This window comes from Mesoplodon densirostris, chromosome 3, assembly GCF_025265405.1.
Source record: "Mesoplodon densirostris isolate mMesDen1 chromosome 3, mMesDen1 primary haplotype, whole genome shotgun sequence".
Classification (NCBI taxonomy): Eukaryota; Metazoa; Chordata; class Mammalia; order Artiodactyla; family Ziphiidae; genus Mesoplodon; species Mesoplodon densirostris.
In genome coordinates, this window is record NC_082663.1 from 48,921,901 (window position 1) to 48,949,466 (window position 27,566).

A 27,566-nucleotide genomic window follows, 5' to 3' on the forward strand; every position below is an offset into this window, starting at 1 on the left:
CGGTGGTTAAGAATCTGCCTGCCAATGCAGGGGACACAGGTTCAAGCCCTGGTCTGGGATGATCCCACATGCCGCAGAGCAACTAAGCCCATGTGCCACAACTACTGAGACTGTGATCTAGAGCCCGTGAGCCACAACTACTGAAGCCCTCACGCCTAGAGCCCGTGCTCTGCAACGAGAAGCCACCGCAATGAGAAGCCCGCATACCACAACGAAGAGTAGCCCCCGTTCGCCACAGCTAGAGAAAGCCCGCACACAGCAATCAAGACGAAACACAGCCAAAATTAAATCAATAAATTTATTTTTTTTTAAAAAACTGTTGTTGAATGAATGAATAAGTCAGTAAAAAGTGAGCAGAGGGAGAGAACCTGTAACAATAGCAAACACCTATTTGGTGTTTCATGCATTCATTCAATACCAATTTTTTGAGTTCCTGTAATATGCCAGCCGTTGTTTTAGGCACTTGCAGTGAATAAAATGGACAAAAATGTCTACCCGCAAGGAGGTTATTTTCTAATGAGAAAGACAGTCAATAAGCAATATAAATAATAACTAAGCACACTGTATAGCATGTTAGAAGGTAATAAGAGCTGTATGGGAAAAAAGAGAGAGCAAGGCACAGAGAGGTGCTAGCTGCAGTAGTAAACAGGGCAGGCAGGGCCTGCCTCATTGAGAAAGCAAGATCTGAGCAAAGATCGGAGGGAAATGAGGGGTTTAGCCAAGGGCAAGAGCCCCCAAGGCAGAGGCAAAAGCTAAACCTTGAGGCCTAAGATGGAAATGTGCCTCATACAGTCCAGTGAACACAAGGAGGCCAGTGTGGCTGGGCCAGAGGGAGCCAAGTGGGAGATGAGGACTGAGGGGCAATGGCAGGGGAGACAGACCATGGAAGGCCTTGTAGACCATTGTAGAGACTTCGGTTTTTTCTCTGGGTGAAATCACATGCCATTGGTGGGTTTTGAGTATAAGTGTGACATGATCAATTTATGTTGAGATGACTTTGGGTGCTATGTAGACCATGCATTGTAGAGAGGCAAAGGCAGAAGCAGTGAGTCAGAGAGGAAGCTATTTCAGAAATCCAGGCCGACATGATGAGGGCCCAGAAGTGGTCAAATTCTGGTGATACTTTAAGAGGAAGCCTTTGATGTTGAGTGAGGAAGCCTTTGATGCTGAGTGAGAAAGAGGAGTTGAGGATGACTCAGGTTTTTGGGATGACTCAGGTTTTTGGCCTGAACCAGAAGGAAGGCACTGCCCTAAAACTTTTCCCTGTATTAACTCATCTAATCTCCACAATGAACTGATGAGGGAAGTAGTGCCAGGGTTCCTACTTTCAGTGGGGACACTAAGACAGAGAGGTCATCCGGGTCACACAGTTCATAAGCGACAGAGCCAGGATCTGACCAGGTGGCTGGTTCCAGAGTCAGTGCTCTCAGCCACTGCACCAAGCTCCCCTCCACGAAAGCAGCCTAGTTGGATAAAATGTTCTTATAGTCGGTCAAAATGCAAAAAGACCAAGGATAATTCCCTCATCTGGGCAAAACTATTTGGGCCTGAAGTAGGATATTTGGCACAATAAAAAGAAAGAAAGGAAAAGATTCATGGGCACGATAACACAAAGCAAGCAGAAGACACGCTGGCCAAGATTCGTGCAGCTTTTAAGACAAAAGGCAGCAGGTCTGCGCTCACGGCCTTCACATTCAGGTAGTCAGATGCTTACATCATGCATACTGAAGTTGTAAGTACTAAGCACAGAATGTCCCCTTGGGCGGCCTGGGCACTTGAAGCCAATACTACCTCGTACCAAGCCTTCTCTCTTAGGAACCAGACTGTCCCCTAAATTAACTGAATCCTGTCGGCTTTAGAATATACACAAGGTACAGCAATATTTTCAAAATGCTGCAGCTTAAATATAGGAACAAATGCTCTTTTAGATGATAAGGGTGTTTCAGTTTGTAAAGATTGTTGGGCCATATGTGCAAGTACAGCCTGACCTGATACCAGCTGTCAGTGAAAGCCATGATCACACCCAGGTAGCCCCATAAAAGTAAGAGCCCTCTGGTCTCTCTGGGGCAGGCTGGTGTAACAGGACCTGTTGTGAGCCTGCTGCATTGTGACTGCATCTGCTGGAAACGTCTAGAAAAACTTTTGTCCCCACCTCCTCCCCAATCAACACATATACTTATGTCCTGAAGTGGAGGTACCAAACCCCTTGGTCTCTCTTGGGTAAGGATCCACCTTCTTTTCCTCCCCACTCAAGCCTGGTAAATCTGTATTCTTTGTGCTTATGTTATTTCATATTTTCACCAGTTACTACAGAAGGCTTTTAAGTCAAGTTTTTTTTTTTTTTTTTTTTTTTTTTTTTTTTTTTTGCGGTACACGGGCCTCTCACTGTTGTGGCCTCTCCCGTTGCGGAGCACAGGCTCCGGAAGCACAGGCTCAGCGGCCATGGCTCACGGGCCCAGCCGCTCTGCAGCATGTGGGATCTTCCCGGACCGGGGCACGAACCCGTGTCCCCTGCATCGGCAGGTGGACTCTCAACCACTGCGCCACCAGGGAAGCCCTACAGAAGGCTTTTAAATATATTATCTCATTTAAACCACACAACAATCCAGCAAGAACTTGTACTATTATTCTCATTTTACAGATGAAGAAACAAGCTGAGAGAGGTTAACTGGCTTGTTCAAGGTTGCTTGGCATCTAATATCCATGCGTCACAGCTTCAGATTCGGCCTCCTTTCCACACTCCCACACTGCTTCTCTGAACTGTGCAGCACATCTCATCCTTGGTCAATCAGTCGCCAGATTCAACTCTCCCATCAGAAGCTCTCTCACAGCAGCCTCTTTCTTTCCAGTCACACATTCCAGCTCTCTTCCCCTCACCCTAATCAACTAATTTATCTCTGCCTTTAGTGTCTCATGCCTCCACCCCACCCCACCAGGTGACTCTTCGTAAGGTACCACTTTGGTCATACCTCTCCTCTCCCCCAAATCTTTGAAAGCTCCTATTTGCCTGGGGCATCAAGGGTGGATGCTGCAGCAGCTCATCTCCAGTGTCAGAGCCCTCCTCCCTACTGGCCTCATCTCTCTGTGACACCTACAGGACGCCTCACTCAGTTTGGTCTGTTGGCCATTCCCTACACTTTCCTAATGCTTTCCTTCCCCTGGGCCTTGAGTTGTTATTTCTTTTCACTTAGAACACCTTGCCCACTAACCCACTCCCCATTTTGACAACCTGTACATCTTAAATACATGACCCAAATTTAAATACCTTCATGGAGCCTACCTGCTTGCTAAGTGCCATGACTTTCAATCATATGGCACCAATCATATACTTCCCTGTAACATAATCTCCTCTGCCAGCCTGCAAGCTCCAGGAGGTCCCAACTATGCGGTAGGCATCTTTGTATTTTGTATCACTCTAATGTCTAGCACAGGGCTCTGAACATAACAAGTGTACAACAAATGTGTAAAATGATTTGGTTAAATGAATATTCATATTAAACACCATCTATCCAGGCAAACATATGCAGTTAGATTCCAAAATGAAAGACACACACATGTGCATGTGATACCACATATTTATTATAATACACATACCAAAAACCAAATCCAAACTTTGACAGTATCCACAGAGTTTTCCACAGTCATTAAAAGTAGTTAACAGAGATAAGGGATAATTGAAGAAGTATAACATCATAATCTTATAATTTATGTAACAATGTAGTCTGCTCAGTTAAGAATTCTGCTCAGTTAAGAATTCTACTCAGTTAAGACTGTAAAATGGCAATGTCCCACAGATATTTAAAATTTTACATTTGCATTTATTTGTAATATAGATATAGGTTCTAAAGGATTCATAGAGCTTTATGTCATAAGCCAGATTTTGCAGCTGGCCTTTTGGCCTTTTTATTTGTTAGGTAAGCAAACCCAAAGGCAAGGAAGTCCTGAAAAGTGGGATGAAACTCCAACAGAAACTCTATGTGACCCACAGAGCTGTTTAATAAAACAATGCCCATCCAATCCTACAGATAACCATTCTAATCTGCTGATGTTCATACGGAGGTGACCTCTGCCAGCTGTGATTTCTTTTCATGTAACATTCTAGTTCTCCATTCCTATTCATATAATGTAGAATGTGATTCTGTCACATGTTGCTGTTAGTTCACAGGCACAGCAAACATTTTAAAGACTACAGGGAGACAAGGAGGGATTGTACAGTGCAGGGCAGAAAGTATGCAAGAGAAGAAACAAACCCTCCTGTTTTCTCTTCTTTTAGGTTTGCTTCCTTTTGGTCTTTACCCTACTGGGGTCTTTGGGAATTATGTGTATGTGTAACAGCATCTACCATACCTCCTCATTTTAGCACAGGCTGGATTTGAAGAGAAAAATAGGAAAACACTTAAGGAACCCTGAGACTCTCACAGAGAAATAAATTAGAGCTTCTGTTTCTTTTAGCTTTGCTCTCCTGTTCTTTACTATTTATTTAAAAAAAAATGAAATCTCCCCTTTTATCAACCCTCAAATTCTCACACTGTAAGCGAGTGAAGTCACTAAAGGCAAATAACCTTACTAATTTGCTGAGTGTGAAGAGAAAAGGCCATGGTACAGATTAATGGGTTAGGAGGGAGACACCTAACTACAGGAGTTTACAGTTGGTAAAAACTCAGGCTTTGTTGTACAATAAGTATCACTGTGTGTTACACAATTACTGGGGTACTAATTGCTTACAGTCATACAAGCATAAGCAATCCTTCAAAATCAAGTAAAATAGAACAAGAAAAAAAAACACTGTGGAAAAATTCAGAAATGTCCAAATATTGCTGTTTCTTGGGCAAAACTCTACTGATCAGTAATTGGGTTCTCCAACAAGAAAATATGACTTTTAGAAAGTAGCAATTTTAAAGAAATGAGAGCTATGCAAAATGAATTTCAGTCCCTCATTATATAGTTTATAAGTTTGAAAAAAAGAATTCCAGGCTGTTAATTAATTCATAATTCTGGAAAATATTTTTCCATGCAGTGAATCTGTAACAATAACTATTATACAGTCTCTCTCTTGCTCGCTCTCATTATGAGAGAGACCCTTATCACCAGATCCTCCCTGGGTAATCTCTGTGCCACCATTTGCTTCCAGTTGCTTCACAAGCCACTCTTAACCCATCCCTGGGTGGTCTAAAATCATTTAATGTGTGCCAATGACATGAACATTTACACATCTAACCAATATATATTTAACCAAGATAATCCTTTAAACCATGATATTAGAAAGTGACATTACAATACTACAGACAACTATTTTTTCCATTGATAAATTCACCTCTTTCCCAAAATATACAAAGTTCATTGCAAAACGGTAATAGCAAAGTGTTCATTAAGCCATCAGAACAAATCACCTTGTTTTCAAAATAATAACTTAACCTTAGTTTCAAGTGCATCAATGTACTACCCTAAAGGATTGTCACTTTTAAACAGTTTACACAACAAAAGCGTTGTGAGGAAGTCTTACAAGCAAAACTGGTGCCGGCTACTCAAGAGATCCATTAAAAAATACCATTAGTGATTTTAAATGATAACTGATCAAAAATACACTTAACGTTCACCCTATTAGCTCTTTAGAATGGGAATTTAAGTTTAGAGTAAATACAGTGTCTTCTGAATATAGTCAACAAGCAACAAAGCCAGAGCCCACAGTTAAAGGTTTCCAGACCCGGCAGAAGGAATCTACTGTACGGCATGGATCTCTGTCCGTGCTCAAAATATCTAACGATATTTTTCATCTATACTGGACTTCTTTGAAGAGTACTATACTGTTTCACATCCTTCTTTCAATCTAACAAAATGTGTTAAATAAAACCTTTAGATTAGGTTTAAAAGCAGCTGAAAAATTGGCTGCTTTAGGCTCTAATTATCAGAAGACTGTTACCTGGGAGCTTTGGGCTCTCAAATATCAGAAACCCCAATAACTTATCATAAAAATACAAGCTCTTGGTTTTGAAAAATATACAAAATGCACTGCACATGGAAATATCTCTTGATTGTCAAGGAAGACAAGATAGCAGTCTTATTCATAGATTTATGCTGTGCTTGAATTTCAGTGATCTTTGTCTTTGCAGATTCCATTTTTCACTGTTTTGGGTAGCCTCTGACCTTTGGTGTAAGCACGGTACCAAAAATGGAGAAAGAGCAGCAGAAAGATGCACCCGTAACTCATAATGATGTACAGAAAGACTGGAAACTGGTACTTGCAATCCTCCATGAAAAAGAACTGGCCTATGTGTATAGTGACAATAACGAACTGGACCTAACAGACGGAAGAATGAAAAGTATTGTTTAGCTACGAAGAGTCACAATGGAGCAATTATTTAATGCATTCTTTGTCTGCTTATGTTTAAACACTCTCCAACCACATCCAGGCTACTGTTGGACAGGGAATTTTATCTTTCAATCTAGCCTCTATGGGAATGACAGTGGGTGGAACAATGTCAAAATGCAGATGGGAATTTGGAACTACTATTCAGTCCTGCCAAAGTGCACAGCTCCAGGGGGAGCTATGTAAATGTCCCTGGAGCAGGGCAGTGCAGCAGCCCTTTCACACTCAGAGAACCATCAGTCTCTGACTTGAGTCCTTGACCGATGAAATGCATACAGGACCACTACCTTATGGCCTTATTTTCTAGGGCAGTTTGATTTCAAACATTCTGTCCTGTTGTTACACTGGATATTTCCGTTGGTGGGGAGGGGAATAAAAACATTCTAATTAGAGCCCCGCTTATTTTGTAGGAGCCAAAGCATCGCTAAGTCCTCATATCTGCCACTGGTCCTCCACCGTCATAGATAAAAAATACATCCTACCTGCCAACTGCAGCAGAGAATCTGCAAGGAGTGAGAGAGCATTGGTGACCCTCCTAGCGATGCCCAAGGGCTCTGTGTTCTAGAACGTTCTACACAGTCTTAAAAGGGACATGTTTTGGGCTAACATCCAGATTTTTTTGATATATTTTTTCTCATGATTAAAAGGCAACATGCGTTCTGTGGAAATTTTGGAAAATAAAAATCTATACATAAAAATAAATAATGATTACCCACAATCTATCCTGTTATAACCATAGTTAAGATTTTCACATTGTTCCTGTTATAATCATCAGCTTTCCTTGCATTATCTTTTTTTTTTTTTTTTTGCAGTACGCGGGCCTCTCACTGTTGTGGCCTCTCCCGTTGCGGAGCACAGGCTCCGGACGCGCAGGCTCAGCGGCCATGGCTCATGGGCCCAGCCGCTCCGCAGCGTGTGGGATCTTCCTGGACTGGGGCACGAACCCGTGGGCCCCTGCATAGGCAGGCGTACTCTCAACCACTGCACCACCAGGGAAGCCCTCCTTGCATTATCTTAAGGAACTTTTAGAACATTCCTGCGCAGTAGATACAGTTATTCCTCTCATTTTGCAGACGAGAAAATGAAACCTTAGAAAGTGTAAGCAGCATCCTCAACATTCTATGCAGATGTGTTTGTGTAAATATTATCAACATATTTGAAAAAATAATGAACATGTATTCTTTTTGCTATATAAGTATTTTTCCACATTATTAAAAAGTTTCTACAACATTTAAGAGTATGTTAAGTGAAAAAAAAGCCTGATACAAAATTCTATATGCAGTATAGATGTTCTAATTTCTCTGCAATGAGGATATATTACTTTACAATCATAAAAAGTGCTTAAAAAGAAAGGACTTGTGAATAATTTTCATGACTTTGTAATATTCCCAAGCAGGAATTAAAATAATTTACTTCTTCATTTCCCTATGGTTGGTTATTTAGGGTGTTGTCACTTTTGTCAATATGTATATTACACCACCATTCTACACCTTTAATTCCCATAGTACTTTTACTAGTTGGAGGAAAAATAGACTTAAAAATGTTAGGACTAGATAGGCAGGCACACAGGAAGGCTCATAATCCTCTCAAAGTTACATTCCCTCAAGGTCATTTAGATCCAGAATATGGAATGTCTAACTCCTAATTTAATATTATGTATGATAAGGTTCACATAATTTTGAACATAAATATTTTTATTTTATATAAATGCATAAAACAGTATAAAGATACACACGCTAGTTTAATTGTCTGAGCCTCTTGGCTACCAAATAGGCTTTGCTTTCAATAAAATTCCTGACAAAATTTCACATAACAAAGAAAGGACAATTATGGGATGCCATAAGAGGCCAGACAATTTATATCCCTGTGTTTTGTAAACTTTGCTCTTTAGTTAGTATCCTCATTCGTAAGGAAGACAAGGGACTCCAGTTTAGTTTCGTATCTGGTTTTAAAGAAAATTAATTACTCACAAGCTGTAGTGATGTCAAATACTTTTTCCACCACAAATACTTCTGGTAGGCTGGTCCCAATGCACACAGTCCATAGTAGGAATACATGACTACATGTACAGCTGTATTTAGAAAGGCATGGAATGTTCCCAAACCACCTGGAAAAAAATATTGTAAAATAGGGGCACTGTTCCTTAAAATGAGACATATTTTTGTCTGAACTGAAATTTTAGTAAAATTATTTCTTTAATTTTAGTAGGAAGAAAAATATATATGAAATATCACTATTGTTAAATAGCTATAAAATTAGAGGGAGCTGGATAATACATCCAGTTAGTAAAACTAAAATACAAATCTTGTAAAATAAATCAGCATGACTTTATTCTGTGATATCTTAACCTTAAAATAGTCTTATGATTTGGGTTTACTTTAACAAACTAAGTTGACTTCCTTTTAAATATAATATATTGCTAAGTAATAGTAATCCAATTCACTTTTAGTGAGAATTAACATATATAAAGCACACAAAGTACACCAATCTTAAGTGTACAACTTGATGATTTTTTACATATGTATACACCTATGTTACCACCACCAAATTCAAGATATAGAACATTGCTGATGCCACATAAAGTTCCCATGTGCTCCTTCCAAGAACATACTCCTCCTAATGTAACTTTTATTCTGAATTCCATCATCAACTGTTAGTTTTGCCTGTTACAAAAGTTCATATAAATAGAATTACACAGGATGTATTCTTTGTGGCTACCTTCTTTCAATCAACATACTGTTTTTAAGATTCAACTATGTGATTGCCTTTTTATTGCTGTGTAGTATTACGTGATATGAATGCATCACAATGTATCCATCCTCCCATTAAAAGACATTTGAGTTGTCTTCAATTTGGGTTATTATGAATAAAGCCACTAAGAATATTATTTTACATAATATTGTGTGGAATCAAATTAACTTTTTTCATTCTCAATAGTTTTCCATAAATACTTTTAGTGCCACAATTTTTTTTTTTTTTTTTTTTTGCCGCACTGCATGGCATGCGGAACTTCCCTGACCAAGGATCAAACCTGTTCCCCTGCAGTATGCAGTGGAAGCATGGAGTCTTAACCACTGAACCACCAGGGAAGTCCAAGTGCCACAAAATTTTGGCAGTAAAACCACTGGCTTTCATTACCAAGCTGTGCTAGGTTTGTTTTAATCAATCATTGTTTTTCCAAAATAAACATTTATTAATTGTTAAATCATCTTTCCTTACTGCTTCTATTTGACTATTATCAATTGTGCCTTCCTATCCTGGTTTTCCTCTTCTAATCTCACCACATCTCCCACTGATCACTTTCAATTTAGAATAGAAGAAAAGGACCCTGGGGGGAATATAAGCAAAGATTGTTACAATTGTCTTTAGCTGGATCAGTAGTACAGTGGAAGGGGTAACAGAGTGTTCAGTTGATGGTAGGGAAAAAAACCAAAACTCTTCCCTAGTGTCTCTTTCCTAAGATGCACAATCTTAAAGAATCTTCATTCTTTATGCACAGCCTGATTTAGCTTAGTAATGCTGACCTAGAATTTAAATTTTTCTCCAAAATATGCTATTTTATTTATTCTAATATTCTTTAATTTCAGAAATTAAGCAATACCTCACAGATTTGCCTATGTTAGAGGAAGGACTGAATTCATCAACACTATGAGTTATAGAAAGTTTAAAGCAAAATACAAATTTATTATTTCAACCACAATCTTCTAAGGAGAAATGTCATAAAAATTGTTTCGTGGAAGAAATAATTATTTTTTTAAAAAATCATTCATAATTGCAGCAATGCTAGATTCTTCTAAATACTACCACTGCCAAAGTACACCCTTAAAATACTTGTTTTAAATAATTACTTGTAAGTAGTTTAAATATTCCCCTAAAGTCTCTTTTCTGCTATACTGTGCTTCATAAGCTTCCCTCTCCTAAGTAAGTAAATCAAATTTCAGCTAATCCTGTAATTACCACAAATTTCAAGTCAGAAGAAACTGAATTAATGAAGCTTATTAACAACCTTCCAGCTTTTATTATTTACATTTGGATTCGTCTTATTTCCCAAAAGAAACGTGAATAAATAAATTAGTATGGTATGAAAACAACTTTTCTAGGCTAATTTAAAAATAGAATAGATTAGGAGTCAAGCTGCTTAACATGGGGACAAGTCAAATACCTCTCAAGTCCATTTGTCTCACAATTACATATACACAGGAAATCTATTTCATGCTTGATAATGAACTACATTAGACTGAGCCTTTCTCACTAAGACACCTTTCCCATTTTTTGGTAGAAGAGTTCTATTTTCCACTCAGAAACTTTCACCATTTAAATGTCCTAAAATGAGGCTCCTACGGACAGGAATTTAACAAAGCACTAGTATAGCTAAGAGTGTTCAGTAAGGGTTACTGATCAAAATAAGCTATCAAATCAAATTAACTTGCTTATTTTCTCTAGTAATGATTATTCTCTGAGAAGTTATTTTAATGTTTGTTCACCAAAAAATCACATTTTAATTAATAATGCTTTTCGTATCTTCTTTGGAAGGCTTTTCTAATAAAGTATTTTCTAAGCTTGTTTTCTTCTTTATAATAGTTCTGAAAAGCAAACATCTCAGGATGAATTATAATTAGTACCATCACATTTTACTCCTTTGGTTTGGAAAAAAATAAAGGAACCACCTGGGTAGTTATCACAACTTTCCATATCTCTGGGAGGGAGTATATACATAATTAATATAAAAACCTGCCTCAGAAATATTTTCATCACATTCAAAAGAAAAGGTGGATTGCCATTATCCCAGGGAGGAGTACAATAGGCAAACAGGAAATTAAATACTAGATAGAGATCAGCTGTGCTCAAGTTTTTGAAAGGACAGTTTAAACTGGACAGTTTTATTCTAGGAATGAAAGCCAATGCCACACCACACTTCTGGGAATACCTCAGCTCTTGTTGCTGTGCTTGTCACTGAATAGATATCAGGTGTGCTGTACAAGTGTTTACTAGGTCCCACACATGAGACTGAGCAGAAGTGCCAACTCATGGAACATATGAGAGAGAAGAAAACATTATTTTCTACCACTTACATTTTGTAAAGCAGAAGGGGAATTGAGGTGTGGACAATGAATCTACTACAAAGTGCTTAATGTACATGGTAACATTGAAAAATTGAGGAATATTATATGTTTAAATGTTCATTATTGAAAGCATTGCTTGTTTTTTAAATGGAAACTAGACTATCAGTGGACTCAAAGAGAGAAACTAGAAAAATGCTCAACTCTATTCGTAAATAAAATTTATTCTTTCCCATTACAGAACCAACAGATATTCAAACTAGAAAAAATAGAAAATGCAGAGGTGGATAAAGAAGGAGAGGGAGACCACTTTTGTGTCGATTTCTCTAAATCATTGTTTTTGGGGTATTGTCTTCCTATATATTTTAAATCTATATTTATTTTTCAGTGTTATAATAGAATAATCTGGTCTCAGGGAAGAAATCTGAATAAGTGAGTTCTAAGGGAGTGAAAACACCTTGTCTAGCATACTTTAAAAACAGAATAGTAAGAATAGTCATCTATTTCTGATAATTTAGGAGCCAAGCTTCTTAACAAAAGTTTGAGCTAAATGTCTTTCAATATCATGTGCATTTCATGATTATAAACACAAGACATCATAACCATTCTATTACTGGATGTTTAGGTATTTTCTAATTTTCACCAAAAAAATAGTGTTAAGAAATATCACTGTAGAAAGAACTGAGAGGCACAATATACATGTGAGAGAAAATAAAAACACAGAAAATAAAGAAAAATAATGGAGATTAAATAATATATCTACCTTCAATTTGTAAAATGGACACAGATGAGACTATCTTGTTATAATGTGAGTTAAATTTTTAAATTAACACATATACATTATAAGAAAAACAACTACATTTCCTTTAAAAAAACATCCTCAACGGATAAATGCCAATTTTGGGCAAGGAGCTACTTTACATGCTGGAAAATCTGATGCCCTTAGGCCAAGGTAGGGACAGCCCTTCCAGCTCCCCTAGGTTCTGCCATCTTCTTCTAGCCACTGGCTTATCCATGTCCCCTCATGCTCTGAGACATGCAGAATTTTTCCCCATGCCAAGAGAGTCTAAAACTCAAACAGGAGTTCCTCAATTGCGGTTTCTCTTTCCTTTTAGTCTTACCAAGTCAGAATACCCAATAGAGGTGAGCTCTTCACAGAAGTGTTAAAGCTTTGTCTAGTATGGGCTGCAGGCTTACATGAAGACTTCTTAAATTGAAGAAACTAGCATACATAAATCCCCCAAACAACTTTTGCTAGTAAGACTATATCCTTCAGGATATCACTCATTAAAAAATTTATGATAGGTAAAATTACTTACCTTTCTGTTTTCTCATATTCTAGATGATGAGAAGCATAAAATCAAAACCAACTAAAGAACCTGCTTGCCAAGCTTTTGAGTTAAACTATTTTTGACCTAAAAAACAATATCAAAACATCCTTTATTATGGTAGGATGTTTAGGGAAGGTGGAAAACTGCAATTTGACACATCTTTACAGAGCTGTTAGGGACTGGGATGTGTATCCGTTTTTGGAAATTTGAAAGCAAAGAAGACATGGAACTTAAGACAAACATTCTAACTTCCTGGAAACACACAAGGAATAAGTTATCTAACTATATTCCTATAAAACAAGGATTTTGCCATTTTATTTGTTTGTTAATGATTTATTTAAAAATAGTTATAGAACTATATAGGAAAAGAATAAAATCCAAACAAAACAACTAAAGGATATGTGTAGAAGACTATACCCAAAGGTCTTACACATTAAAGAGTATTGGGGGGTGGAGGGGAGATCTAGTTAGGAGTCCTATGTTTATGTTTCAGATAATTAATGAAAGTCAGAAGTTTGATCAAAGTGATTCTTTGATGTTTTGAGATTCTTTTAAATCACGTTTAAGGACAGAATTTATGCTTATAGCATACAGAAACGTAATCAATTATAACACATGATCCCAACTCTCCCTTGGCTACCTGCAGCAAATTTGACTCCAAACCACCAGGTCCATGGCATGATGGTATGATGGAAGACATGCAGGAAAGTCACTTGACTATTTTTCTTACGCAGAACAAAAAAGATCTGAAATAATTTAAAGAAAATCAAGTTCATATAAAATCATGCAATAATTTATCTAGTGTTACAAAACTATTGGCAAAATGCAAACTATTCCATGTTGTAATGTGCTTTGAAAGAGTTGCCTTACAGAATGCCTATAGAAGCAGCTGATTCTCCAAGAGGCAGCTCAAAAGCTAATAAGTATGAGAGAACTTAGGTACAATGCCTAGTCATGCAAGAATCAATAAAAAGGTGAAAAGATATTGAATGAAGATTTAAAAATCAAAGATATAAAGTGAAGAATATGACCAAAAATTATTGAAAAAAATGTTATTGGTTTAAAAAAAAAACCCACGTGGATTTTGAAATATATGGGGAAGCAGAGACTTTTAAGTCCTAGGACTGAATTTCTACACTGCTCCCTAACTAACACATCCTACCAAGTTAGATAAGGGATTAAGCAAACTAAAAGAGGACTTGTAGCAAATCAGAAGTTAGCAAATTATTATTAAAGAAAGAGGAAGAGGGAAATACTTGAAGAGTTAATTGGGGAAGTAGGGTGGAAAAGAAAGCAAAGCAGCTTAGGAAAAATGAGAAGGGCAACAAAGGCACCATCCAGATTGAATGTATCCAGTGGTTTACAGAAACGACAAACAAAGAGGTAGAATAGGAAGGCTTTGTGGAGGGGGCGTTCAAAACAATATTCAAAAGCAGAAATAAATGTTCAAAAATATTCAAAATGCAGAAGACCAGTGATGAGGTAGACTTCTAAGTACAGGACTAAACAGAGTAGCAGAAACAAAAGCATTCCTAAGAGTAGTTGAGAAATGTGGTTCAGGGAAGAACACAGAGCAGCAAGTTTCCTTATGGAAGCTGAAACTGAGAACATGCAAAGCAGGAACAATGAAGTCAAAATGCTTTTGCTTATGCACGTGGAGGAAGGCAACACGGTGCAACAGAAAAAGCCATAAACCAGCAATCTGGGGTCCTAGTCCTAGTCAGTAGTGGCGTTCCTCTGGACAAGTCTTGTAACTTTCTGGCTTCCATTTCCCTTCAGATTTAGTGCTCCAGGCTAGGTCAATGGTTCTCAACCCTGCCTGCATATTACAATGACCAAGAAGGTCTGTTTTTTGTTTTTAAATAACCATTCCTGGTCTCTAACTCCAGACCATCTGACACCAAATCTCTGGGGGCAGGGCCCAGGTTTTTGTTTTCTAACGCAGTTAGGTCTCCAGCACCACAGCAGTTGAGAACCACTGGACTACAGCAGGGGTTCTTGAAGTGTGGACCCTGGACCAACAGCAATAACAGCACTTGAGAACTTGAGAGAAATGCAAATTCTTGAGCCCCATCGAACACGTACTGAATCAGAAATTCTGAGGGTGGGATCCAAGCACACGTGTTTTTAATGAGTCCTCCATGTGAATCTAATGCATGCTAAAGTTTGAGAACCACTGGATTCTACACTCACTAAATTCTCCTTTCTAATTCTAACATTATGTGTAGCCAGCTGAGAAGGTAAAGCATGTTGAAATTTTCTACCAGAAATGTAGTGGTATATATTCTGAAGAGAGAAAACACGTGTCAGTCTTAGGCCCCGAACTGATTCCAGATAAATAAGATCCACATGCCACAAAGAGAAAATAAATAGCCAGCTTTCCTTTGTTTCTGGAAATAAAGGTGCATGGCTTTCTCCTCTCATCATGGATCCTAATCCATGGCACTTGCTTTTCCCAGGCCTAGTCACTCAAAGTCAGAGTTGATACTCAGGAAGGGAGAAGACCAGTAAACATGGACTTCAGAAAGGCAGATGGAAATAGTTTTGATGTTACCAAAATTACTGATATTCCAGGGATAATCTAACATTCTAGTGTAAGTTTATGAATTTTGAAGCATTTATCCTCTTAAAGGAATATGGATGACACAGTGCTTTGTTATAAAGAACCAAAGGCAACATATTCTCTGCTCTTTGCTTCTTGAACTTACTTCACAAAACAACTGTCATCCATCTATATAGAGACATAGCTTTGTAGTATATGTGTTAGTTACATTCTTATCTTAACCAGGTGGTAGATATATAAGAAAAATCTTTTGGCATTTGCAAAAGACTGAAAAATAAGTTTATCCTATTCTCTAAAATAACTGATAATAAAAAGTAAAAGATAATATGAGGTTTGCCTGAGGAAGAGAGATAACCAAAGTTATAAGACAACTGTACACTCACAGTTTATTATTTTCATTGAAACATCAAACATTTACCAAATGTGGTGATTATATACTCACAGTATCTAAGAGCTCAATAAATTTGGAGAAGTAATAAAGCCAGCAGGTGTGTGCCATCTGCAGAAACACACATAGATATGAATTTATTTATTTATTTTTACATGGAAGAAAATTTTATTTTTTCTAATTTTGGCAATATTCACATTACATAAAATTTACGATCTTAACCATTTTAGAGTGTACAGTTTGGTAGCATTAAGTACATTCACATTCTTGTGCAACCATCACCACCATCTATTCACAGAACTCTTTTCCTCCTATAGGACTGAGACTCTGTATCCATTAAACAGTAAGTCCTCATTGGTGAATCGCCCCTGACAACTACCATTTTACTTCCTATTTCTGAATCTGATTACTCTGTGTACCTCTATAACAGAATCATACAGTATTTGTTTGTCCCTTTGTACCTAGATTATTTCACTTAGCATAATGTCCTCAAGGCTCAACCACATTGTAGCAGTTGTCAGAACTTCCTTCCTTGTTAAGGCTGAAAAATATTCCATTGTATGTATATACCACTATTTGTTTATCCATTCATCCGCTGATGGACATGTGGGTTGCTTCCATCTTTTGGCTAATGTGAAGAATGCTATGAACACTGGCGTACAAATATCTCTTTGAATCCCAGCTTTCAATTCTTCTAGGTACATACCCAGAAGTAGAATTGTTGGATCATACGGTAATTCTGTTTTTTGAGGAACCAGACATAAATTTACTTTTAAATCCAAGAAACTCAAAAAGAAAAGCACCAGTTTTCATTTTACAGAAAATTACACACCTGAATTTCTTTGATTTTTTTCTTGTAATTTTTAGCTTTTTCTCTCAACACATATATTCTGATAATTGAGTCATTTACCCATTCTGATTTCACATTCAGTGTTTACAAATAGAGTCCAAAAAGTTTTAACGTTGATTTTGTGGTACAAGTTTTTCCAAAAAGAAACTTACCCTCAATGCTGTAGGTGAGCGTGAATAGTCAACAATTTCACATCGAAAGGAATAACCTGTACCCCAGCCAGACATCACAAACTGCAAGAGAGCACATGCATATTAAAGAAGGAAATATTTGCTCAACGGCTACAATGAAGGTAGTTTTGAGTATGTCTCTTCATTACATTCTCAGCTGAGTCAGCAGTCAGTGCAGAAGGAAAGGCGGGCTAGAACAATTACAAACCAGGAACTCGCTTGATAACAAAGCATCAAGAGTTTTCAAACTGATTCACTTTGTTATAAAGCAGAAACTAACATACCATTGTAAAGCAATTATACTCCAATAAAGATGCTAAAAAAAAAGAGTTTTCAAAATTGTAAAGTCACATTTATATAAACTGCGTACTAACTAAAATACCTATTTCTTGGGATGATTATTCTAATATAGTGGAGAACAAAATACTAGGACTGTTTTGTTTGAACAGCAAATACCGATAAGTGTTTGACCTTATGTACATCTCTATGTGCTTGTGCATATGTCTGTGTACTCTCAAAGGGGTGACTAAGTCTGAAATCAGTCTTTTCTGATAATTTCCAGCCTTTGCAATTAGTCAACAAATAAATGAGCAAAGCAACTTTCTCAATGTACTCATCCGATGGCTGCATCAACTGGGTTTTTCCTGTCTCGGCTAGTAGATGTAATGTGAAGTGATAGTCCACAGCTTTTAAATCAAGATCGACCAAATACAAGACTCACGTATCAGTTTTGCTTTGGATTGACATGACAAGTAAGAGATGAAAATACTAACAAGAAAGTGCAGTCTGGCAAGCCTTAATTCCAACACACCCACGAAGTGACCTTAGGCTAGTGGTGAGAAGAAAAAGCCTATTGTTGATAAATCTGGACCTTAACTCAAAGATTACATTGACATTCTTTCAGTCTGACAGTGGGAAGGTCTTTTTTTTTTTTTTTTTTTTTTTTTTTTTGCGGTACGCGGGCCTCTCACTGCTGTGGCCTCTCCCGTTGCGGAGCGCAGGCTCCGGATGCGCAGGCTCAGTGGCCATGGCCCACGGGCCCAGCCGCTCCGCGGCATGTGGGATCTTCCCAGACCGGGGCACGAACCCGTGTCCCCTGCATCGGCAGGCGGACTCTCAACCACTGCGCCACCAGGGAAGCCCCTGGGAAGGTCTTTTAAAGCAGTACCTGAAAATGAAAAACTAAGGGTTCTGATTTAAAATTAACATTTATATTAAATGGTTGGCTTAATTTAGTGTTCTGACAATATGACCAGTTCTTCTCTGGAGTCCTATTCTCATGAATGCCAACATCTTCCCTAGGATGTCTTCTTTCTCAGCATAAGGATTATATCATTTTCTATTACATTACAAGTTTGCACTTTTAATTACTGTTAAAGCTGAAATGACAACTTTACAGTAAATTAACTTCTAAAGGCAAAAGTTTATGAGGCATAATCAGAATGACATTTTAATGGTAAAAAGAAAAGAAACGAAGGAGAAAGAGAAACTACTTAGACCGTGGTATTTAAAAACACTATCAAGCTCCTAGCTTGATTTGTAATATAAATTAATCACACTATTAACTTGGTAAATTATGAAGTCTTGAGAATTAAGATTCAGAAAAGTATAAGACATATATCATGGGTGAGAAAAGTATCTTACAAAAACAAGTCAATGAATTTTCTCAAAGGAACAAGGGAATGTGGTACAGAAATAGTTAAATCTGTTTTACAAAATCCTGATCTGTCAGTGAGCATCTTCCTATTCTTTTGCACTTGGACTCACTTCTGACTGATGCAAGTAACACTCTAAGTCCATCCACTCAAAAGGGGATGACTGATTCCCCATGCTACCCTATGCCAAACAAGTGCTGCACCAAATAGGAGAAGCTGTGGGATGTAGCCTTCTGCAGGGTCTTCACTGGTCTCTCTTTATTTCTTGACTGGTGCCAAGTAACTAGCACACTCAAACCATCACTATAAAATGAGGCATGTGGGTTCCTTTAGTCTGATGTACTTCTCTCACCTTACTCATATTTACCCTAACATCCCTAGTAGAGGGGTTCACTCTGTAGAGCAAATGTAATCATGCCCCACCCAATAAACCATGTGTTTGAATGTGTCCTGGAGGTGACGTGCTGCTCAGCTGTCAAAAGTCTTTGTTTAAACAGAAAGTAGAACTTAATGCTTTCCTGATATTAAGTTTAAGAACATTCCAAAAGCCTGCAGAGCTTTTGACATATATGTCTATATTTTAGGCTTTCACAAAGGAAGAGTAATAATTTATATTTGGCAGGTAAAAACCCCCAAACTGCATATAAGTTACTCTAGTATTACTGGTTAATGGGAAATAGAAACTCTCAGATTCAGATATTCTCAAACCTTTTATGGTGTAATTGCTAAAATAGAAACCAAAACTTACTGGTTATAACTGGATTCCTTCCAGAGAAATATATTTGGGGACATCACATTCAATGGTACAACCAGACACAGAGCATAAAGGGATCTGAGAGACAAGGTCAATCCTGACTCTATAAAATGAGAGAAGTGAGGCCCAGAGAATTTAAATGACTAGTTCAAAATCAGGTAGCTAGTTAGTAGTGCAGCTGGGACTAACTAGTCCCTGGTCTCCTGGCTTCCAGGTCTGTCTTAGCACTGTCCTATAGTAGGCGATATCCTATCTCTGATAACTTGCCCAAAGCATGTATTTTTTCTGCTCCCTAGCTCTATTCTATTACTCCTTCCCTTTCAGTTGCTTATGCTCCAGAAAGGAGAGTAAGGTGACCTGTGAGTTAATTTTGGAAATAAAGTAGAAGGCAGCAAAGGAAGTCCAGACTTCAGGAAGGCTGTGAGAAATGAGGCCAGAGCAGATTTAAGGTGATCTGATCAGGTGGATCCGTGGCAGGAATCAGGTTGGAAGGATGCATGTGCAGAGGCCATGGTGTCTAGAGAGGCTGGAGAGGTCATGCAAGGCCCTCCTGGGACTCAGCTGTGAGGAAGCATAGGCTATGCTGCAGAGGAAGTAAGTAAGGAGAATAGGATGAGGAAGCCAGCCAGCATTGGAAGAGAAGCAAGAAATCCCAGAAAAGCAGGTAAGGGAGGGCGGCTGAGACTTGTAATCAGCAGAGGGGAGAGAGAGCATTCATGAGTCTGCTTTCGGGTCCTAGAAGTTCTCCACCTCTCTTATTGACAGTTAAGGGACAGCTTCCCTCACCTACTGCTTTGTATGAGTCTAAGTTCTCTGTACCCCACAAAGCCCAGCTAAATCAAACCAAACAGTCTACCGCCTAACAGGTCATCAGGGCATGCAGAACCCAAAGCTGCTACCATGATGATGTCAACTCATTAGAGTCAGGATGAGCTCTGATGTCAGACCGACCTGGATTCAAATATCAGTCCTCCACTTACCAGCTACACTACTTTGGGTAAGTTATCTAATTTCTCCAACTCTGAGTTTCCTTAAAATTTAACATTTATGGACTCATTCAATCATCTTTTATGGCTAACTGCATGCAAGTCCCTGGACTTAATTTTTCTCACCACCTGTGAGGCAGACTATACTGAGATCCTCTAAGGAGTTCAATATCTGGTCTATATATAACAATTCTTTGACAAACACCTACTCTAGTGAGCTAAGTTTCGGAAATTTCTTAAATTTTGGAGAGTTACCCTTACAGTCATAACAAGAAACATCATGACAGACAAACATAAAGACTCAGGCAAAATTCTCCCATTAGGAATACTGAAGACACTTGCCTCATAACACATATACACAGAAAAGAGTACTATGAAAAAATTGTACGTTATCATCGCTTTCTTGAGTTCAAAGGGCTTTCGATTCTCCATGAGCTTTGGTCCCAGGGATGTGACAAAATAGACATAGAGTCCCAGGATGACGGTTTGTGGCAGAGGTGAGGACATGAGGAGCCAGTCTTCAACTCTTGGATCTAAGAGAAAAACAAGGTGTAAGTGCACATCCATTTAGCCAAGAGATAACTGACAGGAACCAGCATTTAAGTGAGCACCTAGATCCTAACGCTGACGGTGGACTATTTGGTCAATGATCGCTGCTATTTTTAGGATGTGCCAAGGGAAATCACCAGGAATTGTGATGGAGCTCGAAACAGTGAGGCTCAAAGGGCAAAAGAAGGTAGTGGTTACCAGAACCCAGGAGAGAGCCATATGGAGAAGCCCTTCTGGTGAGGAGCTGTGACCTTCAGTTGAGGGATTCAGCCCGCACAGCAAACCTGCAAATAAGGGGCCAGGGAAATCAATACCCCAGCCTCACCCTCCTCCCTCTCTCTCCAGTCGCCGAACTCAACCAGAAACCAGAGGGCAGGGGAGCAAGTCCATGGAGGTAGTTCATCCTGGTCATTCTACCAGGGGTACACAGTTGAATCTGGAGAACAGAAGACACCCAGCAAACTTTTATCATCTGTCTATAACCACCAGTAACATGTTAGAGTTTCTCCATCCAGACATGCTTTTATATATATAAATATGTTTGGTTTTGCTTTTTCTCAACTTTCTTCTTTCCCCAAGAAAACTGGGGGAAAGTTTTCTGTATACTGTATCATACAATTGAAAGGGGATTTAGCATCATTTAAGTATCTAAAATGTGGGTTCTAGGTGTCCAAAATGTGGGCTAACCAATCTGATATTTTAAACAAAAACAAACAAAAAAGTACTAGCCTCACAACCATGTAAAAAAGAAATTCATGTGGTCCCTGCTAGTTCCAGGCCATGAGAATTAGATCAATTAAAACTTGCAACTCAAGATGAAATGTGATTAATTCTATAATCTTAAATAGTTCGGGTGTAATTTTACTAAATTGCCTCATGAAGCCAGAATATTGTAAAGGAAAATATGTATGGACAAGTTTCCAAGTACCTCTGACTCAAAATCAAGTCTTGACTAACCTTAGGTTAATCAAGAATCAACATCATTCTTGTTAATTGGGACAAAGGGTGGGGGGAATACAGCCCTTGCCCACTGAAACTGCTAATGATGTGGCCAATCACCAAAAAAACGTTGAATATCCCTTCGAGTCTGACTTCCTACCCAATGCAAACATTTCTTCAATAGACTCCACACCTGATGACTTACTTGGTCTCAATTTTATTGCTGGAAAGTTCACATTTGATACTCAGATATACCAGGGCATGGCTGTAGCTATTAAAGGTGATTTATCCTATACTCAAATGGGCTTCCCTCAAAAATACTGACAGATGCCTTAACTCAAAATAATACATAAGCCAAAAGTCAGCTCTAGGAGGGACCCCAAGATATTTAGGAATTTAATGTATGATAAAGAAAGCCTCATAAGCAAGCAGGAAGGGAGAGACGATTCAGTAAATAGGAAAACTGACATGGCTGTAGCTATTAAAGGTGATTTATCCTATACTCAAATGGGCTTCCCTCAAAAATACTGACAGATGCCTTAACTCAAAATAATACATAAGCCAAAAGTCAGCTCTAGGAGGGACCCCAAGATATTTAGGAATTTAATGTATGATAAAGAAAGCCTCATAAGCAAGCAGGAAGGGAGAGACGATTCAGTAAATAGGAAAACTGACTACTTGGGAGAAAAATGAGTTTGTGCCTTACCCTGTATCCTATCCAAGCATGTCCCAAACTATGCAATATAAGAAAGCTATTTAAAGTCTTTCCACAAAAAGTGGAGAAAGGCTACTAGAAATGCTAGGTTAAACAAACAAGTGCCTTTCTGCATGATTTCTTAGCGCTTCATGTTTGTTGTGAATTGCCAAGATGAGAATGGTGGTATGCAGCATTCCCCAAACTTACTTGGCCATGGAGCCCTGATTTTTTGTAGAATACTATTTAACACCTTGTGGAACTAACATTCTGTGGAGCACTGTTTAGGAAAGATAGCCCTTTGCCAAAATAAATTTATAAATGACGGATTTTTTTCCATCAGTGGGTAATCCAAACCTTAAATATATGAACATCATAAACCATATTAATATGTCTAGTTTTTATCTCCAATGAAATAAAGACTTAAAACCAATACTAAAAGAAGGCTTCTGGAAGAATGTTAACATTATCACCTTTGGATGGGGACAATATGGGTGATTTTTATTTTTTTCTTTTTCTTTATAAGGAATTTTAAATGTTTCTGTTATTAATGGACATCACAGGCATGATTGAAAACTAGTTTTTTTGGCTTTTGTTTTTGTAAGCAAAGGAATTCCTGAATTAGAAATATTTTATTGTACTCTTTCATTAGCTCAGTGGTGGCAGGGGAGGGGGAAGGGGTGGTACTCGAGTATCAAATGACATCATATTTCTGTTCTTCTGCTGGTAGCAGTAGGAGAAACAAAAAGCCAGGAAACGCATGCTGGTCTGGCTCATTTTATTTAAAAATGATTTAAATAAATCATTTTTCCTGTAATTTAACATTTTAAGCACACACCTTTTTTTAAGAATCCTGAGTGTGACTTTCCAGTTCTACAGATTTTTTAAAAAATCTTATCTTTTAGGAAAAGCTAGCTAATTTAATTTCATATTATTTTCAAAGTGAATAACAAAACAAAACACCAAGCTTTTTCATCCTATTTCAGTCTGTGCTCTGATCCTGGCTCTCACATAACTGACTTGTTATGTGACCTGGGGCCACCAACTTAACTTCTCTGTGCTTAGTTTCCTCATCTGTAAATTGGGCATAAAACAGCATGTAGCTCAGAGAGGATTTAGTGAGTTATTTTAAGTAAAGAGCCTGGCACAACCTCAAGTTGCTCAGTAAGCATGGCTACTATTATTTCAGCAGATCTCAGTTTTGTCAGCACAGCAGAATCACCTCTGGAATATTTATAAACCAGATAGCAAAAAAAAAAAAAAGACTCGGCATGGGTCCCAGGCATCTGTATGTTGCAAAAAGCTGTCAACGTGACCGTGATGAACCATCAACGTTATAAACCAGGGCTTCAGTGCTTCCTTCACCTACACTGAGGTCCTCAGTGCTCTTCACTAGGTGCTCTGCAATAATCTTTTATGTGATGTCCCTGCCTCCTGACCCAATCTGCTATGTCTTGTCTCTATACAACTGCCAAATTCACTTTCTAAAAGTAAAGCTTTGCTCAGATTATTCCTCTGCTTAAATTAGCTCTCCCTGCTGAGCAAACAAAATTCAAAGTTTTAATATGTCCACGACTCTGAGGACTGCTCACTTTTCCTGCCTTCTCTCTCGGCAACAGTGATACCTTTCTGAACAGGGAGCCCACTTCTATGTGAGGCAGGAGGTTCCTGGTGATGAGATGTCTACAAGCCAGGTGTGGCTGGTGACTCCATGAGGGGGTTGTAGAGGGGGCTGCTCGACAATGTTTAAAGTTAATTCTGCCTCAGTCTGTGATCCCACAAACTACAAAATGATCAGGGGTCAAGTGAGCTCTGTTTTCCCTAGAGAGGGAGGGAGAGTTTCATGTACCTTGTATTTAGCATCGGAGTTGGGCTTAAGTGTTATGAGCAGAACCAAGATAAAGGCAGAGGATGGGAGGGCAGGCTGTCTGAGAGCCCATGACCCAGTGATTACCAAAGTTCTGACTTATTACTAGCCCGATAATGCTTTTCTAAGAGCGTTCTAAAGAGAGAGAGTACAGGAGAGTACAAGGGCCACATACATAGAATATTAATGAACTTTTCCACCAACTACTTTTAAGAGTGTGTTCGCTTCTTAAGTAGCATGTACTACCTCAAAGAGTACACCCTTTTAAAAGTCTAAGCACCAATAAGATGAAGAAGCTGGAAGGAAAAGCAAACATGTACCTCTCATACTTTGTGAAGTACTAAAGGTTCAGAGTGGCAGCAAATCTTACTCAGACATCGTCTTCTTGCAAAAAAATCACAACTATGTCTGAAAAGTCATCATCATTATTATTCAAAGGCAAGGAAAGTTGCTTTTCAAACATTAAAAATGTTACAGGGCTTCCCTGGTGGCACAGTGGTTGAGAGTCCACCTGCCGATGCAGGGGACACGGGTTCGTGCCCCGGTCCGGGAAGATCCCACATGCCACAGAGCGACTGGGCCCGTGAGCCATGGCCACTGAGCCTGCACGTCCGGAGCCTGTGCTCCGCAACGGGAGAGGCCACAACAGTGAGAGGCCCGCATACTGCAAAAAAAAAAAAAAAAAAAAAAAAAAGTTATAGCATTGTTTCAAGGTTTGACATCTCATATCTAAGAATCACAATAAACCCTCTTATAGCTTAAGTATTCATTAAACCGTTTTAAAATTCTGTAGCTGTGGAATTTTCCACATGAAATAACTATGCATGACCCCCACTTCTCTAGCAATCAGAAATCCAATGAATATCATTAAGTTTTCTGAAGCCTACTCAGGATTAGGGCCAAAGCCAAGAATACGCTTGAAATTCTTGGCACTTGATCATGGGCTCAGACCTTCAGAGGGCAGGCAAAGTAAAACTGGACTAAGATGGCCAGAAATGATTCCTGATGGCTCTCAGAGATCGATACCACACTAAGCAGAAGCAAAAAACCTCTCCTGTTACACGCGAGAGTGTTCTCATAAAGTTATAAATCTCAACACAAAATATTTTAACCCTTCTAGATTTTGACAGGAAAAGAAAATGTGAAGAAACTTTAAAAAAAAATGATATGCTATATTAAACGTGTCTGAAGATGGAAATGCTCTATCAGTCATCAACCACCACCACCGGTTGTGTTGGGATATTTCCCAAACAACAGAGCATGTTCATGCCTATTGTCTGGTAGCTGGTGGATACCATTCTCATCTCTGTTTTGCTAACAAAGAAACTGAAACCCACAGACAATAAATACTTTGTTCAAGATCACCTAGCTGGTTCACAGTAGTGTCAGAACTTAAATCTAGGTCTTCTCACTACACATCCCTACCCTCCCTCTTCTCTCAAGACTTTAAATTAGCTTAGCTTCAGATTGGTAGCATCACCTGCCTCTCTCTCCTCCTCCCTGCACTGTTTGCAACACTGCTTCCAGGGTTCTCCTTGCCTCTCCCTAACCACCTCCACCCCTTTGTCGTTCCTTTTTCTGACCTAATATTACTGGGCTTTCCAATATAAGTATTCCTAATAAAAATAAAGGGTTGACCCATGAATAAAAGTGGAAGTGGAATTCAGAAGTAGTTCATCTTAAAACATTTTATACTTCTAGCACTATTATAGATACTCATCATCGTCTAAATCTATTTGGCTCTTGAGTTAGGATATTGATTACCTGAATCTCTTGGGTTCCTGCAATTGGGATAGTTAATAGCAAGAGTTGGATAGCAAGGGATCTATTCTTCCAAACAGGTCTATTTTAAAAAATGTACCCAAATCTATTTGGTTTTCAAGGTTAAATCGTGAGACTTCAGGTAGCAAGTTACACCTCTACTTTGAAAAGAAATTAAAATATTCATATTTTTAAACATAAATAAATAAAAACCATTAGAACAAAACAAAAAAATTAGTTTTTAAATTACTGAGTTTATGAGAACTACTGTAAACCTTCAGAGAAAGATGACCTCTAAAGAAACCTATAATTCTCTGCACCATTACATAAGTTGAAAAACTAAGGAAAAAAATGAGAAAATATAAAAATTCCCTTAACTCTCCATTCACCAGAGTGAAGCTTCTTTATTTACGGGATCTCTTTCAGGTCCTTGGCATTCTTCAGGGGCAAAACTGTTAGGACCTTTTTCAGTGAGATAAGATTGGTCTTCAGTAGTCTACTGAGAAAGACAGCAATCATGAAACAGTGTATCTTTGCTGAAATCAGTGTAAATTGGAATATAATTTCAATTGTGGTAGGTATAAAGAGGTGACACTTTTCCTCCTGAATTTGGTAAACATGTGATTTCTAATTGATGGGTAAGAACTAATCTGAAGTGGTGATGGTGGTGAATATGTGGAAAGTAATTCAAATGTGAAATGTCAGAATACTAATCCTAATCAGGAAACATAGGTTCTAATCTTTTCTGCTAACAACTGACCATGATGTTGGGAAGGTCACATCTCTGGGCCTCAGTTTCTCCAACTCTAACATGAGGAGGTAGCTTTCATGATACCTAAGTCCATCTCAGCTCTAAAATGTGCTGATTCCTGTCTATTTTTTAAAAATTTACCTTTGTTATATTATTAACACATTTCATAGTAGTTATAAAAGCAACACACATTTGTGTGTTTTAAAAACATCTAGACAGACATAGATAAGGAAATGGAAATTACCCATAATCCTACCACACAGAGATAACTGCTAACCCTCACAAAAAAAATACATGTGGTGTTTTATAAGCTGCTTTCATTTAATGTATTTTAAACTTCTTGCTATGGCATTAAACGTTCTTCAACAACATTGATTTTTACTTTTTTAATGGGCAAGGGGAGAATTACTCTGGGCATTCTAGAATTACTCAGGGGTTACCCTAGGAAACGCTCCCCATCCTTTCTGATACGCCCCTGGGGGCTGCGGCCCTTCCCACTCAAGAGTCATCCTGGACAGAGCCATTGTTGGCAGTAACTGTTATTTCCCTTAGGAGCATTAGGGCAGAATCAAGCCTAAGAGCTCCGTGCCTCCAAAATCACTTCTAATGGCTACTGAGTTGGAATGTACCATCATTTATTAACCAGTTCCCTTCCTTGGATATTAAAGCTATCTTCACTATTATAAACATTGTAATGAACGTCACCTGTGTACCTCTATCTTTGTACATATCTTCAGTGAAATCTTTGACACTTCTTCATTAACTACTAATAAAAATCAATATGTGGGGTGTCAGTGAGGGAGTGTTAAGTTGCAAAGTCTCTCGTTCTGTTTCAATGAAATCCTATTAAATATGGGAATCTGACAGGAAAAAGAAGGATG

At 38.3% G+C, this 27,566-nt stretch overlaps 1 protein-coding gene across 1 annotated transcript in view; it reads right to left on the reverse strand.

The window, feature by feature from the left end:
- Positions 1-6,088: 6,088 nt before the first annotated feature.
- ELOVL7 (ELOVL fatty acid elongase 7) overlaps positions 6,089-27,566 on the reverse strand; it is a 69,014-nt gene continuing 47,536 nt past the window's right edge. Inside the window, exons 3-8 of the mRNA XM_060091711.1 lie at positions 20,467-20,657; positions 16,712-16,792; positions 15,764-15,820; positions 13,399-13,504; positions 8,338-8,474; positions 6,089-6,298 (exon numbers count right to left, since the gene is read on the reverse strand). Of these exons, the coding sequence (XP_059947694.1) occupies positions 6,089-6,298; positions 8,338-8,474; positions 13,399-13,504; positions 15,764-15,820; positions 16,712-16,792; positions 20,467-20,657 (782 nt within the window). The remainder of the gene's footprint in view (positions 6,299-8,337; positions 8,475-13,398; positions 13,505-15,763; positions 15,821-16,711; positions 16,793-20,466; positions 20,658-27,566) is intronic.